This window comes from Ursus americanus, chromosome X, assembly GCF_024610735.1.
Source record: "Ursus americanus isolate L20-20 chromosome X, mUrsAme1.1.p, whole genome shotgun sequence".
NCBI classification, from domain to species: Eukaryota; Metazoa; Chordata; class Mammalia; order Carnivora; family Ursidae; genus Ursus; species Ursus americanus.
The window spans coordinates 113,564,560-113,585,785 of record NC_142164.1 but is presented as its reverse complement, the minus strand read 5'-3'; the positions used below and the strand labels follow the sequence as shown (position 1 = coordinate 113,585,785).

At 45.8% G+C, this 21,226-nt stretch overlaps 1 protein-coding gene across 1 annotated transcript in view; it reads left to right on the top strand.

Moving 5' to 3' along the window:
• Positions 1-21,226, top strand: part of FRMPD4 (FERM and PDZ domain containing 4) — a 195,005-nt gene that overhangs the window by 127,486 nt on the left and 46,293 nt on the right. Inside the window, exon 4 of the mRNA XM_087859451.1 lies at positions 21,048-21,093. Within this exon, the coding sequence (XP_087715577.1) occupies positions 21,048-21,093 (46 nt within the window). The remainder of the gene's footprint in view (positions 1-21,047; positions 21,094-21,226) is intronic.

The following is a 21,226-nucleotide window of genomic DNA, read 5'->3' as shown; positions in this document are numbered from 1 at the left end:
AGTCATTTGCGGGAGTAAATAAGTTTATGTTGCTCAGAGTTCTGTGCTCTTGCGTCAACAAAGCCTGCATTGGAGACCAAGTCATCACGGTTTTCAGATATACAACGTGGCCCTTCCATAGGAATCATCACATGGGTTTAACTCTCTGTTGAATGAGCGCCTTTGACTTAAGATCACAAACAATAAATCTTTTCTCTGCTGATATTTGGAGCGATTGTGTCATCGGGCCACAAAGAAATCATCAGAGTGATCTGGTTTAGGCAGATATGCCTGTAATTGTGTGGCCTTGTCTTTAGACTTCATAGGGTTTATGTATAATTTATATTATGCATAAGCATGAGCTAATTTTGAGCTTCATCTTTTAAAAAAATTTTCAGACCATTGATAAAATCTTTCCGTTGTGAATTATATATGTACCCACATACTCTATGCAGAGAGCATCCTTGAGGATGTACAGTATAGGACTCAAAATAGTGTGGGGTCCTTGTCACCGTAACATCTGTCTCTGACAGCCGTGGGAGACCCACTCGCTAACATTTCTCAAATCCTGATTTGAAATCAGGAGATTCTAGAATTGTGCTTAGCCATAGACCGGCCAGGAGTAGCTCTGAGGGCTCCAGACCTGCCCAAGAGACCGCCCACACCTGGTTCATCTTCCCATCTAGGCAGCTGGCAGGGCAGTAAGGGGTTTGCCTTGTGGCCTCACTGCTCTCCTCGGGTGGAATGGAACTTTAAGCCCCATGGTACCTCCACCCACATCTTCTTAAGCGGCAGTCCCGGCCCAGGTTACAACCTGGCGCAACTTGGAAGCTGAAGGATGACCCGGCTAGCCACATTTCAAATTCAAGCTCAGACTGCCACACACACGTAATTATTTTCTGGGGATCTATATGGAGGCCTTTTGTTTCCCCTTCTTTAGATGAACAGCAGTCCCTCTACATGGAGAAGCTGCACCTGACTAAGAGCAAAGCATGTAAAGAGTGACTTATTGACTATGCAAATGGACGACTTCCCCCTAAGAGTTTTATAGGGCATATGTTTAAAGACCTGTTTATATGATACATTACGTGAGTTTCAAAGGAGCTATTAATGTCTCATTTGGGCGAAGAAAATGCATTTTTTAAAAGAACTCCTAATGTGTGTTTGTATAATCGTGTCTCCTGGTATTTTTAATGTTGCTACTGTTCGTCAAACATGAAAAATAAGACTTTACCATCTTCTGGAAATAATATTCACACAGCAATAGTTTCCTACCTATTTTACATTTCCTGCTAATCCCTCACCATTGTTTCCAACGTGTTATGATTCATTCAGACCTTGTTGGATTTTATTTCAAACTGTTTTTCTAGGCATGTTATTTTGTATTATGCAACGGGTAATTTTGAAAACTCGCTCTTTAACTCAGTTTTTATATTTGCCTTTTCTTATCTCCTCACCACCCGATAGGGCTTTTTTTCTATTTCACCTAGTTGAATATCGGTCCTCCTTGGACATTACTGAAACTCAAGAGAAAAAATAGTGTAAGAGACAGAATCTGTTCCTATTTTTAAGATTGTTACATACATTTTGACTTGCATCCTTTCCAGTTCTCTCTGGGTTATGGACATGCTTCCATTTGGTGGCAGGAGTGAAAAATCCAGGATGATTACAAATGGAAATCACCAACCACACCCTCTGTTCTTAATGGCCTTGAAAGTGGAAAAGAGCAGTTGTTCTGCTGCAACTCTAATCTCCTACTATATTGGGGATATACGGGGAAATGATCTGAGCCATGCACTTCGGTTCTATAGGAAGGAAGCTGTTTCACTGCTTATGTTTGTTTGCTGTTTGTTTTTAACCCCAGTGGGTATCCGCTTTTGAAAAGTAGTCTTCACATGATTCTTCATGTACTAATTAGATAGCTTTTGAGAGTGAAACACTTTCTTTTTTTCCTATCGTCAGCCCAGATGTAGACCATAAACCCTATTAATACAAAGCAGAAAGGGCTCAGAATTCAGTTGCAAGCTTAGTGCTGTCCAAGTTCATGTTCAAAGCAGTTATTTCCCAATAGACAGGAAAACAAGATTTCTCTCTGCCTTGCCACGGATTAATTTATAAATAGTTTTCTTCGGTTGAGGCTAAATTCAGACGTGGCGGGCGCACTTCAAAAATTTAGTGTAAATCCCACAACCTCTTTCCATCAGTGAAATATTATCATGGTTGACTGAAAATCTGTCAGCTTTTAGAGGGGATTAGGGCATTACTAGGTTTTCTGAGATCTGGGCTGTTGTTTCAGGATAGCTGTTTGAGCTTTGTACCTATGCTCCCTTAACCTGATTTCTCCTCCTTCGGGGAGGTACAGTCTGTCTTGCAGCTGTTTACAAGTACTTTGTTCACAAGTATGTGCCATCTTAGAATTACAGCTTCTCCATCGGCATCACCTCTCTTCCTTGCCAACATTACAAATAGTATTTCTCTCCTTTCCACCGGCCCCCTGTTCGCTGACATGCACGTTAAAGTTACGAACTGGAACCAGAGTTCAGAGACTACCATTGCTTTGTTAATATCCAAGAGCAAGTTCAACCCCCTAGAGCTGTGCGGAGTTCCGGCTCTGATGCACGTAGATTGGGAGTTAGTGGCTACGATCATTAGCCCCTAGGAATGCCTGGGAGCCCCAGCTACTTCTGGCCCCGGAACAACCCCATCCACACGTTCCCCAAACTCCATCAGTGCCTTTTACTTTTTCGTTCTTGGACACCATTCAGATTGTGAGGCCTCTGGACACAGGTTTTCTCTAAATCGTCCTTGTATCTCCCTTCCTCATCGCCCCTTCTGCCTCTTCAGTTTAAGTCATCATTTCCCGTTACCTGGAATATGGCAAGAGCTTCATCCCTGAGTCGCCTTCTCCCCATGCCCCTGACATTTGCCTGTGCTGTGGGCTGAGTGAACCTTTAGAAAAATAAAGCTGGCTGTCTATGTTAACTAACTGGAATTTAAACAAAAACTTAAAAAAAAAAAAAAAAACGAAAAAACAGAGCCCATTGTATCAGTCCCCAGCTTAAAGAAGCCACCTCTCGGTCAGTGCGTGCTGCTTACCTAGATTCAAGCTGCGCTCTCATCGGGCCCGCACTCCTGCTCAGCCTCGTACCCCGTCTGTGCTCTGGTATGGCTTTAGCCCATTTCCAGCACGTACCCTGTTCTCTCCCACCTTGTTTCCTTTGGGCATGTTATTCCAACTGCCTGAAATTTGCTTCCTTTCCTTGCCCACCTGGTAAACTCTCCTCCATCCCTGAAGACCAGTTGAAGCATCTCCTTCTTTGCGAATGCTTCCCTGAGTGTAACTATCCTCACATGTACCGGGGAGAGAGGTGACCCCCTCCCCCTTCATGCCAGCACATGTACCCATATATGCTCCTTCTTGGCACTTTCGTTACAATTCTATTTATCAGTGAGTCTGGACTGTGGGCTTCTTGAGGACCGAGAACCTGTTATGTTCATCATATCCCTGTAGTCTAGCATGCTTCCAGGTACATAAATATTTACTGAATGGGAAAAAAAAGTGAATGAATGAATACATGAATGAATGAGATCCAGATTTGGCTGGGTGGTTTTGAAAACCTTTATCCTTGCATCTGCCTTCCTTCTGCAAACATTAATGCATTTCTTCTAAATTCTTATAGTGGCAACAGGCGTTCCACAGCTTTCCTTGCTGCATGACACCCACTAAAAACACAAATTGCACCCATACATTTAAATATGCACCTGTAACTCCATTTGCTTTGCGATGCACAGGATAATTTCTGCCAGCTATTTCTCATTCAGTAATGACTCCGCTACTGAAGGGTGGTTCTCGTCAGGATTCTTTCCTTCAACTGGGTCTTCCTCATCTCTCCCCAGTCTTCCTTTCCAGCCTTTTCTCTCTCAAGAGATACTTACCCATGTTGTGTCCTAGTTACGCTTGGAAATGCACTATTCCCTAATCAGCCCCAAAGCCTTCCTGTCTATGGAACTGTTTTCACCAGGGTGTGTGGGTGGCTCAGTCGGTTAAGCGTCCGACTCTTGATTTTGGCTCAGGTTGTGATCTCAGGGTCATGAGCTGAGCAGGGAGCTTGCTTAAGATTCTCCCTTTGCCCCTCCACCCCATGCTCGTGCTCTCTCTAAAGAAGAAGGAGAAGGAGAAGTGGAACTGTTTTCATCTTCAGCATTCCTGGAAACTACTTTTGTCAAGCTCTTTCCCATCCATCAAGATCCAGCTCAAAAGTTGCCTTCTGTGTGGTTCTCCACTGAGTGGCCCCCTAGCTCCCACAAGTTTAGTTGTTTTTTTCCATTTTGTGTTTCCAAGACATCTGCAGCAGCTCTCTTTATAGCTGCCAAACCCCGTCCTGCTGGGCAAAGTGCGCGGAGCCAGCACCGTGAGTCTCTCCACACCACAGTGTAGTCAGCTACCAAATGGAGAACTTGCTACTTAATTGTCACTAGCGTTGTGGAAATATAAAGAAACGATATAGGAACGTGCTTTGGGGCCTGTATGATAAGCACAACATGCATCTTTATTAGGCAGCTGTCATGGGTAAAACTCTGGGGTGTGGGCGCTCTGAATGCGGACAATGACTAACATGGACAGAGGGAAAGATCACTGGGGCACGTGGCATGGGTGGGATTCCTGGCTCCCCCTTGAAGGAGCAGTGCGGCCTTGGACAAGATCCTTAGCCTCTGAAGGGAGCCTGTTTTCTGGCATGGAGGCAGAAATAATGAAAACACCTTGCAGAGTTATTTTAAAAATTCGAGATGATGAGGGTCGGACAGCCTGAGCCAGGCCTGGGGCAGTCAGTGATGAATAATGAACGGAAGCCGAAAGAGCTGTGATGTCTTGAAGTCGGCTGCTTTGCAGTGTTCCCTGTCATCTCCTACATGGGCCATACCGGCCAAGACACACGCCCCGGGCAAGACGCAGTGTTATGTGACTGGACAAGGCCTGAGAAGGTGCTTGTCACACCCAGGAGGCTAAGTCCCATCCTAGGAGGCTGCCGTCCCCGTCAAGTGCCAAGTTCCTGCTTTAGAGGGGGCGCCTGGGTGGCTCAGTCGTTAAGCGTCTGCCTTCGTCTCAGGGCGTGATCCCAGGTCCCTAGGATCGAGCCCCGCATCAGGCTCCGTGCTCTGCTGGGAGCCTGCTTCTTCCTCTCCCACTCCTCCTGCTCTGTTCCCTCTCTCGCTGGCTATCTCTCTCTCCATCAAATAAATGAATAAAATTTAAAAAAAAAAAAAAAAGTTCCTGCTTTAGACACCTACCTTGCCAATCAGCTCACTCCCAGGCTTCTCCAAGTCACGGGTGAGAACAGTCTAAAGCATCTTGTCAGCTCCTGCATGAGTTATCCTCAGAACCTCAGGGATGGTGAGCTGAGACAGAAACTTGAAGACTGTGCAGCCTGCCTGGTGGGGAAAGAGCGATTGTTTATGTTGCAGTGAAATGAGCAACTCCATCACTGGGCTACACTCTCCTCTGTATCTTCTAGAATGCTCTCCCTCTGGGCTCTGGAGACAGGCATTAATGATAATAAAAACAATAATGGTTGAAATGACAACAACGAAGACATACGGCTCAGGGTCATGTGCAGTACATCTCGCATACCTTATCCCTACTTAATCCTGCTACTTGTGACCCAGATTCTGCCCCAGGGGTGAGCCTGCCACTGAGTTTGTAGCAAGGACCTTCCTGCAACAGGACAGCAAGAGTGGATAAGCTTTGGTAAATGAGGATTTTTTTTTCAACTTCTGGCACCTGGGTCAGAGTATTTTCATCTTCAGAGCCTGTGTATCTTCCTCTCTAAATGGGAAATGATAACACTTAATTCCTAATTTACTTGAAGGGAGTACATGAGAAATATTGGGTACGAAGTGCTTTACCCAGTCCCTAGCATACAGTAGACATGAAATAAATGCTCACGTGTACTTGTATTTCATCTCAAAATGTTGCAGTTGGCCCCACAGAGATCCTGACCATCTCTCATTCCTATCCACACTGGAACCTTGTGTGCAGTAGCCTTCTCATAAAACCGATTCAAGCCATGTGACTCCAGGTAGCCAAGCAACCCGTTTCTGTCTTTTCCCAACTTGTTCCCTCTTTTCGTTAAGGAGAGTCAGTCTTTCCTCCCACCTGCCCCTGCAGCACTGTCTCTGAATGTTGAAAGGTTGTCATGGACACCAGTAGGTTTGAAGGCAGATGGGGTAATCTGGGAAGACTCAAAGGGAGTGATTCTTGGAGAGTGGTCTGAAGAAAGAGGATAGGGTGTCATTTGTTGTCAAAGAAAACATTTCAGGCAGTTTTAGGTAAATAACATTGAACCGGGCAGATTGGTTAATGTAGGGGACTGAAAGAGTAAGCAGCACTGGGGCTCTGGGAGAAACCCATGTAATTGGAGATTCCGTCCAGTTTCTCCGTCTTCAGGATGAGAACACAAGTGGTCAGAGGTATAAGGGGCTTGCTCAGGCCCACTGCCAGCCAGCTAGGACATCCCCTGCTCAATGCCCAAGTCCCAGATGATTCCACAGAGTGGCAACCACAGGTGAGCAGGGATGATTTTGTGTTTTGTTCACGGATGTATCCATATAGCCTAGAAGAGTCTTTGATGCATAGTAGGGGCTTGTCAAACGTTTGTTCAATGAATTCCAGTGGTTTTTAAAGTTGAAATGTAAGTAAAGGTAAGTGGAGAGCTACTAGGGATGTCCTGTACTGGGAGGAAGAATTTAAGAATCCTACTTGAGATAAGATGCAGTTGGAAATCATTATAGTGTTTTGCAAAGGGAAGTGGTATGATCAACATAATAGCTCAGAAAGATGGTTCAAATTGCTTCCAAATAGACCAGAGAAAGGAGACAGGAGGCTTTCCACTTCTTGATAAAAAAGCTATTTTTTCCCAAATATGCTGATGAAGTGAATGAACTTGAAGACCAATCCATGTGCTGGTTGTCTGAAAGCCCTAAGCGTCTCATTATCATCTCACCTGACGATGTCAAATACCTCCATGGAGTCCAAGATTGGAATTTAATTTCTCTCACTACAAATTGCAACACGCCGACTTTCAACCCTGCCTTCCGACATGTTCCGTTTAAAACAAGAATTGCACTTCCTGGCCTTTGCATGCACCTGCCCCGGAGCATGGCGTATCGGTGTCTGCCCTTGGGACCAGGCGTTCACAGCGGCCCACGGAAGATAGTCTCGGCGCGTGCTAACGCAGTGTTGGAAGTGAGGGCCGTGGCCGTGTCAACGAGATGGAGAGGCTTCTTTTAGCAAAATGGACATAAAATCTAGGTAGTTCCTGGGCAAGGGGCGGGGGGATTCTCGCAGACGCTCCACGTCCACCACAGCCGCGTGGCTAAGTAGGTGAAGTTGATTAAAGCAAACTCAATGGCCAAGAAGTACTTCTCTCTATCACTTACTTCTCTGAATTATTTTTTCTCCCTTTCCTCCCTCAATCCCTGTTCTCATCCACCCACTAGGATCTTTTTTTTTTTTTTTTTTTTGGCAGTCTTCAAGGAAAAATAATGAGAAGAAAAAGAACTGGAATTTACATAATACCTTTCTGCCAAGATACTGAAAGCACTTCAGCCGTCTATAATTTGTCCTCCTCCCAGCAATCCCCTGAACAGGCCTGTTATTATTATTACTGTTATTATTTCCATTTTGTGGGCACATCGCTTGCTGCTGAGACTTTTGGCCAACAACACCTCATTTCTTGAATAATGTTCGCCCCTCGGCTTACGCATAAAAAAGGCTTCAACTGCCACCTCGCATTTGCCATTGTGCCACGTATTCCATTATGGTCTCTGGCCTTCTGTTTAATTTTATCGTTTAAAAATATATTAAATCCCTGTATTGTGAGCGCACTGCAGGACTGGTGAACAGAAGGTGCTGTAAGCCCTGAAAGAGGGCAGAATCACACATAAAATTCCTCTGAACTAAGACAGAAAGGGAAAGCGACTGTCAAGGCAAATTGATTTGAATTGCATAACAATGTGATTTTTTATTTTATTTTTTTTAAAGAATCGACTCGGGATGCGAACTGTTCTTTCTAACAGCTTCAGCTTGGCAGATGACACTACCTGTCTCTTTCTGATCTCTCCCTGTCTTTCAGCCTCCAAATTTGTATTGGCTTCCAATTTTTTAATGTTTCCAGCTCCCGGAATTTTTCTCGTCATTTCATATGCGCCACGACAGCAGTGCCTCCGTGGGAATGACCCTGAAATGGCACGAGCCACTTCCAAATGGTCTCTTTTAATGGCCCCAACCATCAGTCCCTTCCTTGGCCCGCTACCTAATTTATTTTTACCATGGAGAGATTTTATTCAGCAGACCAGATGTTGAATCTGACATTTCCCCCCTCTTTCTTCTCCTCGTGCTCATATTCAGTGTTCCATCAAATTCTCATTCTTCTCTTTATAGAAGATCTGCCCTACTGTTGGGTTAGAGGCCATATTGTTTCACAACAAATAACCACAAGGTCTCAGTGGCTTGTGACAACAAACATTTTCTTTTTTATTACTGCGGTAATATCACAGAGCATTGAATTAGCCATTTTCACCACTTTTACATGTACAATTCAGAGACATTAATTACACTCAGAGTGTTGTACAACCGTCACCGCTGCCTGTCTCCAAATAATTGTTCGTCACCCCAAACAGAAACTCCGTACCCATTCAGCAAAATGTCTCCATCCCCCCCTTTGTCCCAGCCCCCCGGTAACCTTTAATCTACCTCTGGCTCTATGAATCTGCCGAGTCCAGATATTTCGTAAGTGGCATCTGACAACATTTGTCCTTTTGTCTCTGGAAATAAGCATTTCTTTCTCATGCATCTGAAAACTGTTTGGGGTGGTTCTGCTGATCTTGGCCGAGCTTGCCCGGAAGCTACACGGGGGTCTCATCTGATACAGAGCAGGAGCAGACAAGTGGGAGCACCCACGGCCTCCAAAAGTATAGGCTCTGATCTGGCACGCTGTCACTTCTTTACCTCTTCCGTCGGCCACAGCAAGTCACGGCCAAGCCCAAAGTCTCGGGTCAGGAAAGTAAATGCCACCGTAACCTTTCCGAGCCTCGTTTGTTTATCAGTAAAAACCGGATCGTAGTTTTTCCTATCTCGTAGGGCACTGTGATTATTACTACAATGCTCTCCATTTGCCATGTGACGTAGCACACAATAGTATTGTCGTTCTTAAAATGTAAAGAGTAGAAAAGCAACCTAACCCAATAAAATTTTACTTTTTAAAATTATTTTCTTGAACTTTACTTTTCATTGAGGACTAGAAGTTGAAGTTATTAGAGGATGCTGGACAGCTTTGTGGACATTCAGAATGAGACTTAGAATCGCACACTAAGACCTATTGGAATTGGGTGAACCAATAGCAATCTTCTTCTCCATTGGTTTTCTTATTTGCTTTTAGCAGTAGGACCCTTTCTTTAACAGAAACCTAACCCACAATCCAGTGGGTAAAGCCCTGGAGAGTTTCAGTTGAAAATACACAGCAGGAGCACCTGGGTGGCTGTGGGGTAAGCATCTGCCTTCGACTCAGGTCATGATCCCGGGGTCCTGGAATTGAGCCCCACGTTGGGCTCCCTGTTCAGCGGGGAGTCTGGGTGCCTGTGGGGTAAGCATCTGCCTTCGACTCAGGTCATGATCTCTGGGTTCTGGGATTGAGTCCCGCAGCAGGCCCCCCACTCATTGCTCATCGGGGAGCTTGCTTCTCCCTCTCCCTCTGCCCCTCCCCCCACTCGTGCGCCCTCTCTCTCAAATAAATGAATAAAAACTCTTTAAAAAATTAATTTAGAAAAAGAAGAAAATGCACAGCATGTTCAGGACTCTTCCTACTAGCCTGTGTCCCTGTCTGAGAAGGGTTGCATGGAGCACAGTTTGAAATCTGTGGGATTCCCAATAATTTTGATACAGTTTGTAGTATTTAGGTTGGGTGGGTTGAATGCTGTACATTCATACCTTTTTGCACCCCTCTCTAAGATGACGGAGCTTTAACTACGTATAAGTCACTTTAAGACATTCTTGGAGCTCAGTCAGACACCAAGAAGAGTAAAGGAATAAGGTCAAGGAAGGCTAGTAGAGTTCGTCATAGTAAAGAGCTATCCATGTCACAGGCCCACGAAGGACTGCCGTAGTCAAATAAAACACTGTCTTCACCTGAACACGTGTATACCCCATGATATCAGCCCCAATCCGAGGTACATGCCAAACAGAAGTGTGTACATTTATTCACCAAAAGACACCTACAAGAATAATAATAGCAATACTATCCTACAGCTCCAATTTGAAAACCACCCAAATGTCCGTCAAATGGTAAACCGTTCTGTGGTGTTAGAAGTCAGGGTAGTGAATGGGGCGCCTGGTTGGCACAGTTGGTTAAGCGTTGGACCTTGGTTTCAGCTCTGGTTGTGTTCGCAGGGTCATGAGATCGAGCCTCCCATCAGGCTCTGTGCTGGGCGTGGAGCCCGTTTAAGATTCTCTCTCTCCTCTCCCTCTGCCCGTCCCCGCCCCACCCTCTCTCTCTTCTCTTTAAAAAAGAAGGAAGGAAGGAAGGAATGGAGAAAGAGAGAAAGGGAGAAACCACTGATGTATCTCAAATGCCTGGCACTACTAGATACTCAGTAAATACTTATCAAAGGAGTGAATGAGGTGAGAGCTATTTAGTATCATTACATGTGTATAAAACAATTTAATTTTTATCTCAAGAGCTCCTGCTGTCCTTTATGAGTCTTAAAACTAAGTGCCGGTTTCATCCATTAGTTAAAGGTTAAGTAGTTCAAAGGCGAAAGACAACATTCATTCAGCTGAAAATAAATTAAATAGACAAAAAATTTAGGTCAGACCAAAAACAAACATCACATGCAAATACAACTCTCTTGATAGCAGTTTCCACATCCCAAGCGCCTAACCTGAAATTTCACTGCAAAGGTTTAAAAAGTACAATAAAATAAAGTGCTTGAAATGAGCCGATTTCATTTAAATGTTAATTTTGATAATCACTGCATCATTTAGGTGATTTTAACCTAATGACCTAATATTCTTCACCAGAAAAAGCCCAGCCTAAGCCTTTAATACATTCATTAAAATGTGAATTCGATTTGCAAAGAGTTGTGGCTTCTCCCTAGGTTTGTATTTATAGTCCTTGGTTGTATGTAAGTATTTAATTCTAAACCTAGAATTACAACATACTTTAATCCTTGCTCTGCAAAGTTCAAATATCTACCTGGCAACACGCTGCCAACTGTGCCCTCAAAATTCTTTGTAGTGAAGCACTTGCAGCCCAAGACTCTGATAGGGGCTTTTTCTCTCTCCTGAGTTTATTAGTTCTTTTTCCTCCTCCCCAGTCTCCGAAGTGTGTAACTGTTACGCTTGTGTTCTCCTCACTTCCAGCAGTTAGAGCATGCTTGTCCTCGCTTCCACTGCGGTTTGTGGGATGGACATTTCGTATTCAACTGTGAGTCCGTGTCACAGTATTCTGGGGAGCCATTAAATTGGACACTGTCTTTTCTTTAATAAGGGAGACATGTTCAATTTCAAAATCAGCTGACCCCTTTGATGACTGTTTTTTAAAAACATAGGGTTTTTTTTTTCTTTAAGATATTTATTTATTTATTTATTTATTTATTTATTTATTTATTGAGAGAGCGTGAGAAAGCACACGCGTGTGCGGGGGGGGGCAGGAGGAGAGAGATCCCAAGCAGACTCCGTGCTTAGCGCAGAGGCCAGTGTGTGGGGCTCCATCTCACAACCCCTGAGATCATGACCTGAGCTGAAACCAAGAGTCGGATGCCTAACCGGCTGAGCCACCCAGGTACCCCTAAAAACATAGTTTACAAAGTCCTGATGGACAGATGGCATTCCAGTTTTCTATAGCTGCCCCACAAATGTAAGGGCTTAATAAAAGAATTTCTTATCATGACTCTGCAGGCTGACTGGACTTATCCACATGGTTCTCACTGGTGTCTCTCATGTGGCTGCTGTTAGGAGCCAGCTACAGCCGTAGCCACATACAGGCTTGTCTGGGCTGGACATCCCAGGTGGCTCCTTGCTTCCTGCGTTGTTGCTGGGCCCGGGCAGCTGACCCAGGTGCGGCTGGCCAGGCAAGTCCCCCTCTCTCCACAGTGCTTCTCCACATGGCCAGCTTCCTCACCACGTGGTGGTCGCAGGGCTGTCGGCCTCCTTACCTGGTAGCTGGCTTCTCAGTGAGCATTCCAAGATAGCCATGGAATGGGTGTCTGCAAGGCTTCCTAGGATTCTTCTAACCAAGGCCTGGGAGTCATGCAGTGTCCCTTCCACACTATTTCTGTTTATCAAAAGTAAGTCACAGAACTAGCCCAGATTCAAGGAGAGGAGACTACACAAGGTCTAGATACCAAAAGGTGTGGTTCATTGAGGTCTGTCTCTGGGGCCTCTGTATCTCAGATGGGAAAAGACGAACAGTTCAATCACCCAGTTTCTCAAGGAGAAGTCTTTAACCTATTGCTTCATAAGGATCTTTTCTTAAATTCTCTCCATTCTTCCGATTGGCTACCAAACTGGTGGGGGGTTTTTGCTCAGCAGTATAACCCCTCTCTCAAGGGTAAAGTGGTACTGGGAGAGACACTGTAGAGTTGGTAGCAGCCAAGCCGGTGCTCCTGGACGAGCGAACTCCTTGATCCATCTCTTCCGTCTTTGCTGCCCTGATGGCTATGGTGGCTTCATTATGCACATTTTCTTTGTCAGCATCCCCTGAACATAACTGAGAAATGACAAATAATCCCATTCTTTGCAGTTCTCAAAGTAAAGACACGGTTCAGCAACCATGTGTCGAGCGTTAATGTTTCCTAATGTCCATGACAGATCACACTTAGCCTTGATGTGTTGATCTGGTTTGAATACTTAGTCATTTGCTGGCTGTTTCCATTCTCTTCCAGCTAATGGCTTCAGTACATGTTAGGAATCAATACAATGGATCATTAGTGTCTCTCTCCAGAATGTTGGAAAGGTCAACTAGATGAAGCATTAAACCGCCAATCTAAGTAGTCCTGTGGCAACTTTTCTAAAGTGAAGGGCTATTTCCTCCAGCTTTGCCGGCAATTGACTAGGCGGGCGATGTGATGGCTGGTTCTCAGATCATAAAGATCTCAATGTTCTTTTCACATCTCCTGGTTCAGATAGAAAGAAAAAATAGAAAGGAAGCCACTGGGATACCTATAGGCTAGGATTGCAGAAAGCCTCTTCTGAGCAAAGCATCGCTGAAGAAATGCTGTTATAATCATTTCTGATTTCCTTCATCAGCGGCTGTCCACCAGCAGAGAGTCTAAGGGCTGAGGTGCACACACTAGCTTGCAGAAAAGAATATTTTGCTAATCTCACCAAAGAACCCTGCAGTGCAAGAGGAAGAAAGAATCTTATGTGTGTGAACATTTACCTTGGAAGTGAGAGTTGCAATGCCCTTTCTCTGGGCCTTACCACCTTTCTTTCCAAATAAAAACACTGCCCATCAGTCTCTGAACTCACGTTAGAACGTCATGTTACAGTTTACCAAATCCTTTCATAGGTAGCCCTAAATTACTTCTTTATTTTGCCTTCCCATAGCCGAACCTTTCCGCCTTCATGGATTGATTCCTTACTTCATTTTTGAAGTTTAAGACTTCATAGCTAACTTGTTTGGACTTTTTTTTTTTTAAAAAGCAGGACTCTTGAATTTTGACATAAAATATCTTCCTATATATTTTAGTTGTTTGGGCTTGGTTTTGTTTCGTTTTCTCAATCTCTGTACCAATTTCTGAGTTGATCAAGGGTTCTCTTTAGTCGGTACAGAAGGAAATATACAATAATGCGTGCCCATATGATTACCTATTGCGACGTTAAATTCGTGTAAATATGAAGTGGAAAAGGCAGTGTAGGAAAGATGCCAAGCTATGCTGCTCTAAGAAAAAGACCACATCAGCTTTAGCTGCATGGTCGGAAGAGATTTGAACACTGAAAGCCTAATTAGAACCCTAGCTTTTCCTCGCGTCACTTTGCCTCCTGCAACAAAATCGCAGCCAGTGAAATTTACAAATGGGATGTGTCGCCAAAGTGTGACCTGCAACCACTGATGCCGGCTATCCCAAACATATTTCAAGGGAGCCCATCAAAAAGGGATAAGAGACTCTTGTTGAAGAATCAAAGGCCAATTTGATAGGAGCACTTTAGGGGAGGTCAGATTCTATTTTCCTCTGCAGATCAGCACTGTGGTTCAGGCATTTAAATGAAGTTTTTAACAACCTCAACTATTTCGAAACTATTGGTACTGCACTTTGAAACTACTCTTCAAAATAGAAGATTCACTTGGAATTTATTATGAAATAATACTTCTCTACACGTGCCCCTAACTGTGTTTTTTAACATCCCTAGCTGTCGCAGACCTTCATAAAAGGAAGTTATCTGCTTATTGGAATGCGGCATCTTCCATTCTCCATTCTAATCTTTCTGTTGAAGCGATTTTAAAATGGCTTAGATTCCCCCCCACACCCCCCAGGATCTTAGGGTTAGGAATTCTAAGAGATCCAAAACATTATGAAGTTAAGTCTTCTTGTCTGGCAGGTTATAATGAAATAATTATAGATGAGAGAAACAGAAGAAAGGGGCATTTCCAGTCTGGATGGTAAATAACATACTGGAATATTTTATTTCAATTCAAATTACTTCATCTATTCATTAATTGGTAAAGTTAAAATCAAGCTAGGTTGTGCTTCAGGCACTTTACAGAGAATTACTGCAGGCACAGAAACTTTTCTTTTTAAGATTTTATTTAATTGAGAGAGTGAGAGAGCATGAGGGGGGTGGGCAGAGGGAGAGGGAGAAGCAGCCTCCCTGCTGGGCAGGAAGCCCGATGCGGGACTCGATCCCAGGACTCAGGGATCGTGACCTGAGCTGAAGGCAGACGCTTAACCGACTGAGCCACCCAGGCGCCCCAGGCACAAAAAGTTTAAATGCCATAAATATAATATACATATTTTGAAAAATGTCTCCTATTTTTTAAATTGACAGGGTGTACTGAACAATGCTTTTTGCTGATGTTCCTTACCAGGAAAATCTCATGTGAAGTGAATTCATGGGTGGAGAGCCCTTTGAAGATACTTACAGTTCACTTGGTTATGAATCTTTCTCTTAGTGTGACAGACAGAACCTGACATGGCCCCCAATAATCCTTGCTTCTGGATATTCATAGTTTTGTGCATTCCACTTTCTTTTAGTATGGGTTGGACCTTTGATGTGCTTCTTACCTATAGAATATGGCAACGGTGATGGGATGTCACTTCTGTGATTATATTATATAAGATTTTAACTTCCATCCTGCCAGCAAACTCTCTTTTGCTGGTTTTGCTGAAGCAAGTTGCCATGTTGGAGTGGCCTGTGTAGCAAGGAACTAAGGGTGACCTCTAGCCAACTGCAAGCAAGGGACCGAGGTCCTTGGTCCAACATCTCAAAAAGGAATTTAATCCTGCCCAAAACCACAGAAATATGCTTGGAAGCAAATCCTTCCCAATCGAGATTTCAGATGAGACCTCAGCCCTGGGCAACACTTTGATGGCAGTCTCATGAGAGATTTTTTTTTTTAAAGATTTTATTTATTTATTTGAGAGAGTGAGCGAGAGAGAGTGAGCGAGCATGAGCAGGGGAGGGGCAGAGGGAGAGGGAGAAGCAGACTCCCCACTGAACAGGGAACCATAGCCAGGGTTCAATCCTGGGACTCCAGGATCATGACCTGAGCCAAAGGCAGACACTTAACCAACTGAGCCAATGAGGCACCCCATCATGAGAGAAATTTTAAAAGAGAACCAAGTGAAGCCATGCTCATATTTCTGCCTCCTAAAACCTGGGCGATAATAAATGTGTGTCGTTTTAAGCCACTAAGTTTGTGGTAATCTGTTATGCAGCACCAGGTAACTAACAAAGCTAGCATCTGTGGTAGGGCAGAATAATGTTCCAACCCCCGAAGATGTCCACATCCTAATCCCCAGAGCCTGTGACTGAACATGTGATTCCATTAAGAACGGGTGTTTATCCTGAATTATCCAAGTGGACCCAATGTCATCAAAGGGTCTTTATAATTGAAAAAGGAAGGCAGGAGAGCCAGGGAGAAATTGGAAGATGCTATGCTGCTGGTTTTGAAGATGGAAGAGGGGGCCATGAACCAAGGAATCCAGGGAGGCTGCAGAAGCTGGAGAAGGCTCCAGAATGCGTGCAGCCCTGCTGACACCTTGCCTTTAGCCAGCGAGGCCCATTTCAAGCTTTTGACCCCCATTCTTTATAAGACCATAAATTTGTGTTGTTTGAAGCCCCTAAGTTCATGGTAATCTATTATAGCAGCAATAGGAAGCTAATCCCGTTTCTGTGCTTATTTGCTGAGCATCTGAGATGTGTAACAGGTGTCCTTCTCCAGGTACTTGTGTGCTCCTAACAGACTGCACCGGAGCTGGGAACATCTGCTTCCCTTTCCAGAAGTGAACAAATGAATACGGGGCCACTGGGCATTGCTCGGGAGGAAATTAGCATTTTTCCCACAGCCTCGTGTGCCCATCTAGTCTCCTGCCTGCCCCAGCGCCTCCTGTCCCTCACTCTTGTGTTTTCCTTTGCATTGATTTTTCTTAGAGCTCTGAGCACTCACTGTCTCAGTTAAGGATTGTTTGGACTCAACGAATAAGATCTATTCAAGTCAGTTGGAGGAAAGAAATTGGAGAGGAGTGTGGCACAGGGGTCTCAGAGGGTGGAATCCTACAGCAAGTGTGTTCTTCCTCTCCGCTGCCCGTTCATGACATCTCACCAGAGCCAGCTCCTCCTGAGCCCTCAACAAAACCTCAGGCAGGCCCCATCAGTGCTTCGAGCAGGTGTAGGGAAATTCTCCAGTCACTCGTACACTTGTAATCGCAACAGTTTGTAATCTGTAGTTTAAATGTTCAGTTGTCATATAAGAAACGAAACTCCCAATGCCATAGAACACCTTCCTTGTCCCAGTTTCGTTCCTGGGAAGCCTGCAGTGGGCTAAGGGGCATTCCCCAACCTTCTCTAGCTTTGGCTCCTTCCACATAGAAATGGGACCAGCACAGTGAGCTAAAAAGCAGGAGAGCTCTCACTTGATTGGCACCAACGTAATCTGGCACTGGTGTTTCTTCTTATCTATGGAGGATAATGCAAGTTGACTCTTGGGGGCCTGGGGGGCTCATTTGGTTGAGCAGCTGCCTTCAGCTCAGGTCATGATCTCGGGTCCTGGGATCAAGCCCCGCGTCAGGCTCCCTGCTCAGCAGGGAGTCTGCCTCTCCCTCTACCCCTCCCCCTGCTCATGCTTGCTCTCTCTCAAATAAATATATAAAATCTTAAAAAAAAAAAAAGTTGACTCTTTCCCTTGTGGGCATGTTTGTGGATTCCTGGAAGATTTCTCTGTTGGGTGGCTCCAACTGCAGCTGGCTTGAATCAGAGAGAACCCAGAGGCTGGCTATGTCCAATGCTTCTCAGCTTCTACATCTTTCTACCAAGACTCTCTCAGCCCTAGAGCAGCTCAGCTGAGCGAGATGCCTTTATTCAATGACCGCAAGGTACCATTTCTACTGTATCTTCCACATATTGGCACACTCTAGTCCTGCCCCAGTGGAAGGGCGGGAATCTTGCAAACGTAGCCTCTATTCTTTGGGCATATGCTGCTTCCACCAGCCTCTCCTGGCTGCCTTTTTTGTTGTTGTTTTTAATTAAGCAATGAGTCCAGCTCGAGGCACATAAAGGGTTAAAGGTCTCAGACTCTGGTTTTCTTTTTTTTTTTTTTTTTTTTTTTAAGATTTTATTTATTTATTCGACAGAGATAGAGACAGCCAGCGAGAGAGGGAACACAGGCAGGGGGAGTGGGAGAGGAAGAAGCAGGCTCATAGCGGAGGAGCCTGACGTGGGGCTCGATCCCGTAACGCCGGGATCACGCCCTGAGCCGAAGGCAGACGCTTAACCGCTGTGCCACCCAGGCGCCCCTCAGACTCTGGTTTTCAATCCCTCCTTCAAAGACCTACAGCACCTTGCTTTGGCGGGTTAAGCTGATTGGCATCTATTGGCATGAGGCCTCAGCCGCCTCTGGCTCAGCCATCTGGCCATCGGGTAACATATGAACACATAGGGCTTCCTTCTGGTTGTTGTTGTTGTTGTGTTGTTGTTGTTTTACATGGTAGGATTGAGTGGAATCCTAAGGGGCCCAAAGCACTATGGAGTTCATTCTTCGTGTCTGGCAGGGGATAATTAAGTACTTGTAGATGAAAGGAAACAGAACTAAAAGCCCATTCCCGGAGCTGATAATAGTCCTATTGAGATTTTTCCGTGGGCTCTTTTCTTTCTAACAGGACGGTGGGAGCCAGGACTGCACCGGGGAGTACCGGCCTCTGTCACCTTTGCTCTTGCTCAGCCACGTGGCCCCTGGCTCCCAACACCCGTGTTTCTTAGTTCTGATCCTGCAGAGAGGAAATCCGGTTGGCTCACTCCGACCTCTGGGTCCAATGAGCTGTGCCCCGAGGGCTGCTCCCCGGGTCGGAGCCTGCTCCCCAGGGCCCTCGGGGCGGGCCTTGGGCAGAGCACGCCCACTACCACGGCTGCCCAGTGCACAAAGGCTTCAGTCAACTGGGCTGTGTCCCATCTCTCATCGGCTGGGTGTTCCTTGTTTCCCTCGAACAAGGGGAACTCGAGTGAGAGCTGAGAAGCAGTACTTGCGTTGCTTTCTGAGTGTGTGCGTCTCTCCTGCAGACGTCTGTATGGAAACAGTGGGGGCTGGGGGATGGCGCTAGGTCCACCAAACGAGTGGTAGTTTGTGCAGTGGGACCACCCCAAAGAGTGGGGAGCCTGGTCCTCCATTGTCTTGGTGAGCAAATGAGGGGTTACTTCAGCGGTCTCCGAGACCCACGTCCCCTTCGGCAGTTCGTAGGTCTGCCAGCATACGTCTACCCCAGACCTCTTCATCCTCTTCCCGATTGTGAGCTCTTTATTAAGCCATACGTGCAGAGAGTGGAATTCATGAAACTCATCCGTTGGTGGTATAAACGATCATCATGGACCCATGGAAGGCCCCTCTCCTCTGATGTTGCTTATTTATATTCACACCCGTGCCTCTCTCCCCTGAGAGAAATCCCTTCAAACACGTTCAGTGCGTCCTCCCTGCTTTCGTACTGCACGCTTCCAAACGTGCGCTGCTTTTCGGTGCACGTGTGTTTCGTGCATTTGCGAATGGTGTTCTGTTTTGTACCCCATCCGGTTTCTTTTTTTTTTTTTAAGATTTTATTTATTTATCTGACAAAGGGAGAGACAGCGAGAGAGGGAGCACAAGCAGGGGGAGTGGGAGAGGGAGAAGCAGGCTTCCTGCTGAGCAAGGAGCCCAACAGGGAGCTCGATCCCAGAATTCTGGGGTCATGACCTGAGCCAAAGGCAGACGCTTACCCAACTGAGCCACCCAGGCGTTCCCCCTCCACCACCACCCCCCGCCCCGTCCGGTTTCTTACCCTGCGTTTGAAGCGGCATCCCCAGAGTTACCAGGCACAGCCGAGCTCCTGCCTCTTCTCGTCCTTCCGTGGCATGCATCCACACACTTCCATGTCGCTCTCCTGTAGCTGGCCGCCAGCTGCTCTCTGGCACTTCACCCCCACACAGTCCTTACAGGCCAGCGGCAGAATTTCTTGGTGATCTAAACCAGAGGGGAAAGGCTGAGGTCATAGTGCACATGACACGGAGGTTTGCCTAGTGATGCCACAATGCCCCGCTGAAGCGCTGCACCCGTCCACACATTCAGCAGCAACGCGCGATCATTCATGGCACGCACTTCACTCTGCTTTGCTTATGCTGTTGCTGTTTCTCCATCTAATGGGAATACTGGCTGCGTACTTGTTACTGGAGATTTCTGCCCACCCTTGGCAACTGGGAACTCATGGGAGCCCACGGGCCACTGTCAACGAGGTGCTGTTCTCCCCCCATAATTACCATCACCCAAAATGTTCTGATACTTCTTTGAGTTTCTTGCCTTCTGTTCCTCCCTTCTCTGCTCTGCTGATTTCTCTCCTCCCCCACTGCACTCCTCACCTCCCAGTCCCTCACCCAGCGCTGCGATGGCCAGTAGTCCAACCCGGTCCAACCCAGCCTGATGGGAGGGCGCCTAGCCACAGTGCAAAAACTGCTAGAAATACCATCTGCCGTGGCTTCTTCCAGGAAACGGCCTTGCACAGTAAATCACAAAAGCAGGTCATTCATTAAAACCTAAAGTAGGAAAAGTTGGCGTCTCCTCAACAAAGTGGCAATTGACCTCTCTCCTCAGGATGGAAAGGGAAGGAAGGAAAACTTATACCCACAGCGTGATTTTCCCTGAGGGGTTGAGTTATTTGTCAGGATTGGGTTATTTGGAGGAAATTAAATAAACCATGATATTGCCTTGTTCTGGTTCCCGCTTCAAGGTGTCCCCTGTCGTGAACACTGTTTCCCAGCAAGTGCCCATCTGAAATACTTAGCGCCCCAGCCACCTGGGCATTGTTGCCGTGGACCCGGGGAGCCACTCGGCGCGGGGGAGTGATGTTTGCGGGGTGCTGTTTGCACACAAGAAACCCGCACGGACAGTTTTCTTTCATGCTGCTGACCCTGAGCAGATAATGATGTTATGAATTTTTAAAAATCGATTCCCTTTCTAGAAAATTAAAATCAAAAGGGGAGAATCAATGAGGAGGGTAGCGGAAAGTGCCGAGACTGTCGGAGTCGAGACTTCACAAACAGTCCTTCCCAGGGCGAGTGTTATTTCAAAGCCCTGCTGTTCGGCATCACAGATAATAGCACCCAACATAAACCGCATGGGAAGCTTTCAATCGGGCTGTTTGTTACACTGGGTGAACACTTGATTTTGGTTTTCTCTGAGGTCTGAAAGCCCGTTTTTGAGCTTTTTGATTTACTCTGCCTGAGAGCCCAAGAAACGTTTGCCGAAACATCACGCGTTGCATTTCAAAAGAACGCTGTCATGGAGGGTCCGGCCTCTGTGCATTTCACAAATATGTTTGTTTTTCTTCTCTTTCAGGAGCTGCAAAGAATCGATACTCCTCACTGTCATTCAGCCTTACCCTGTAAGTGTCCTGTGAGTAAAAGTGCCACTGTATGATCCCAGGATTCTGGTCCCCTCCTCCTCCCAGTCCTGGGAAACCGTGACGATGAATAACAGCAGAGAAAAACAGCGTGCACTCACCATATGAGTTCAGA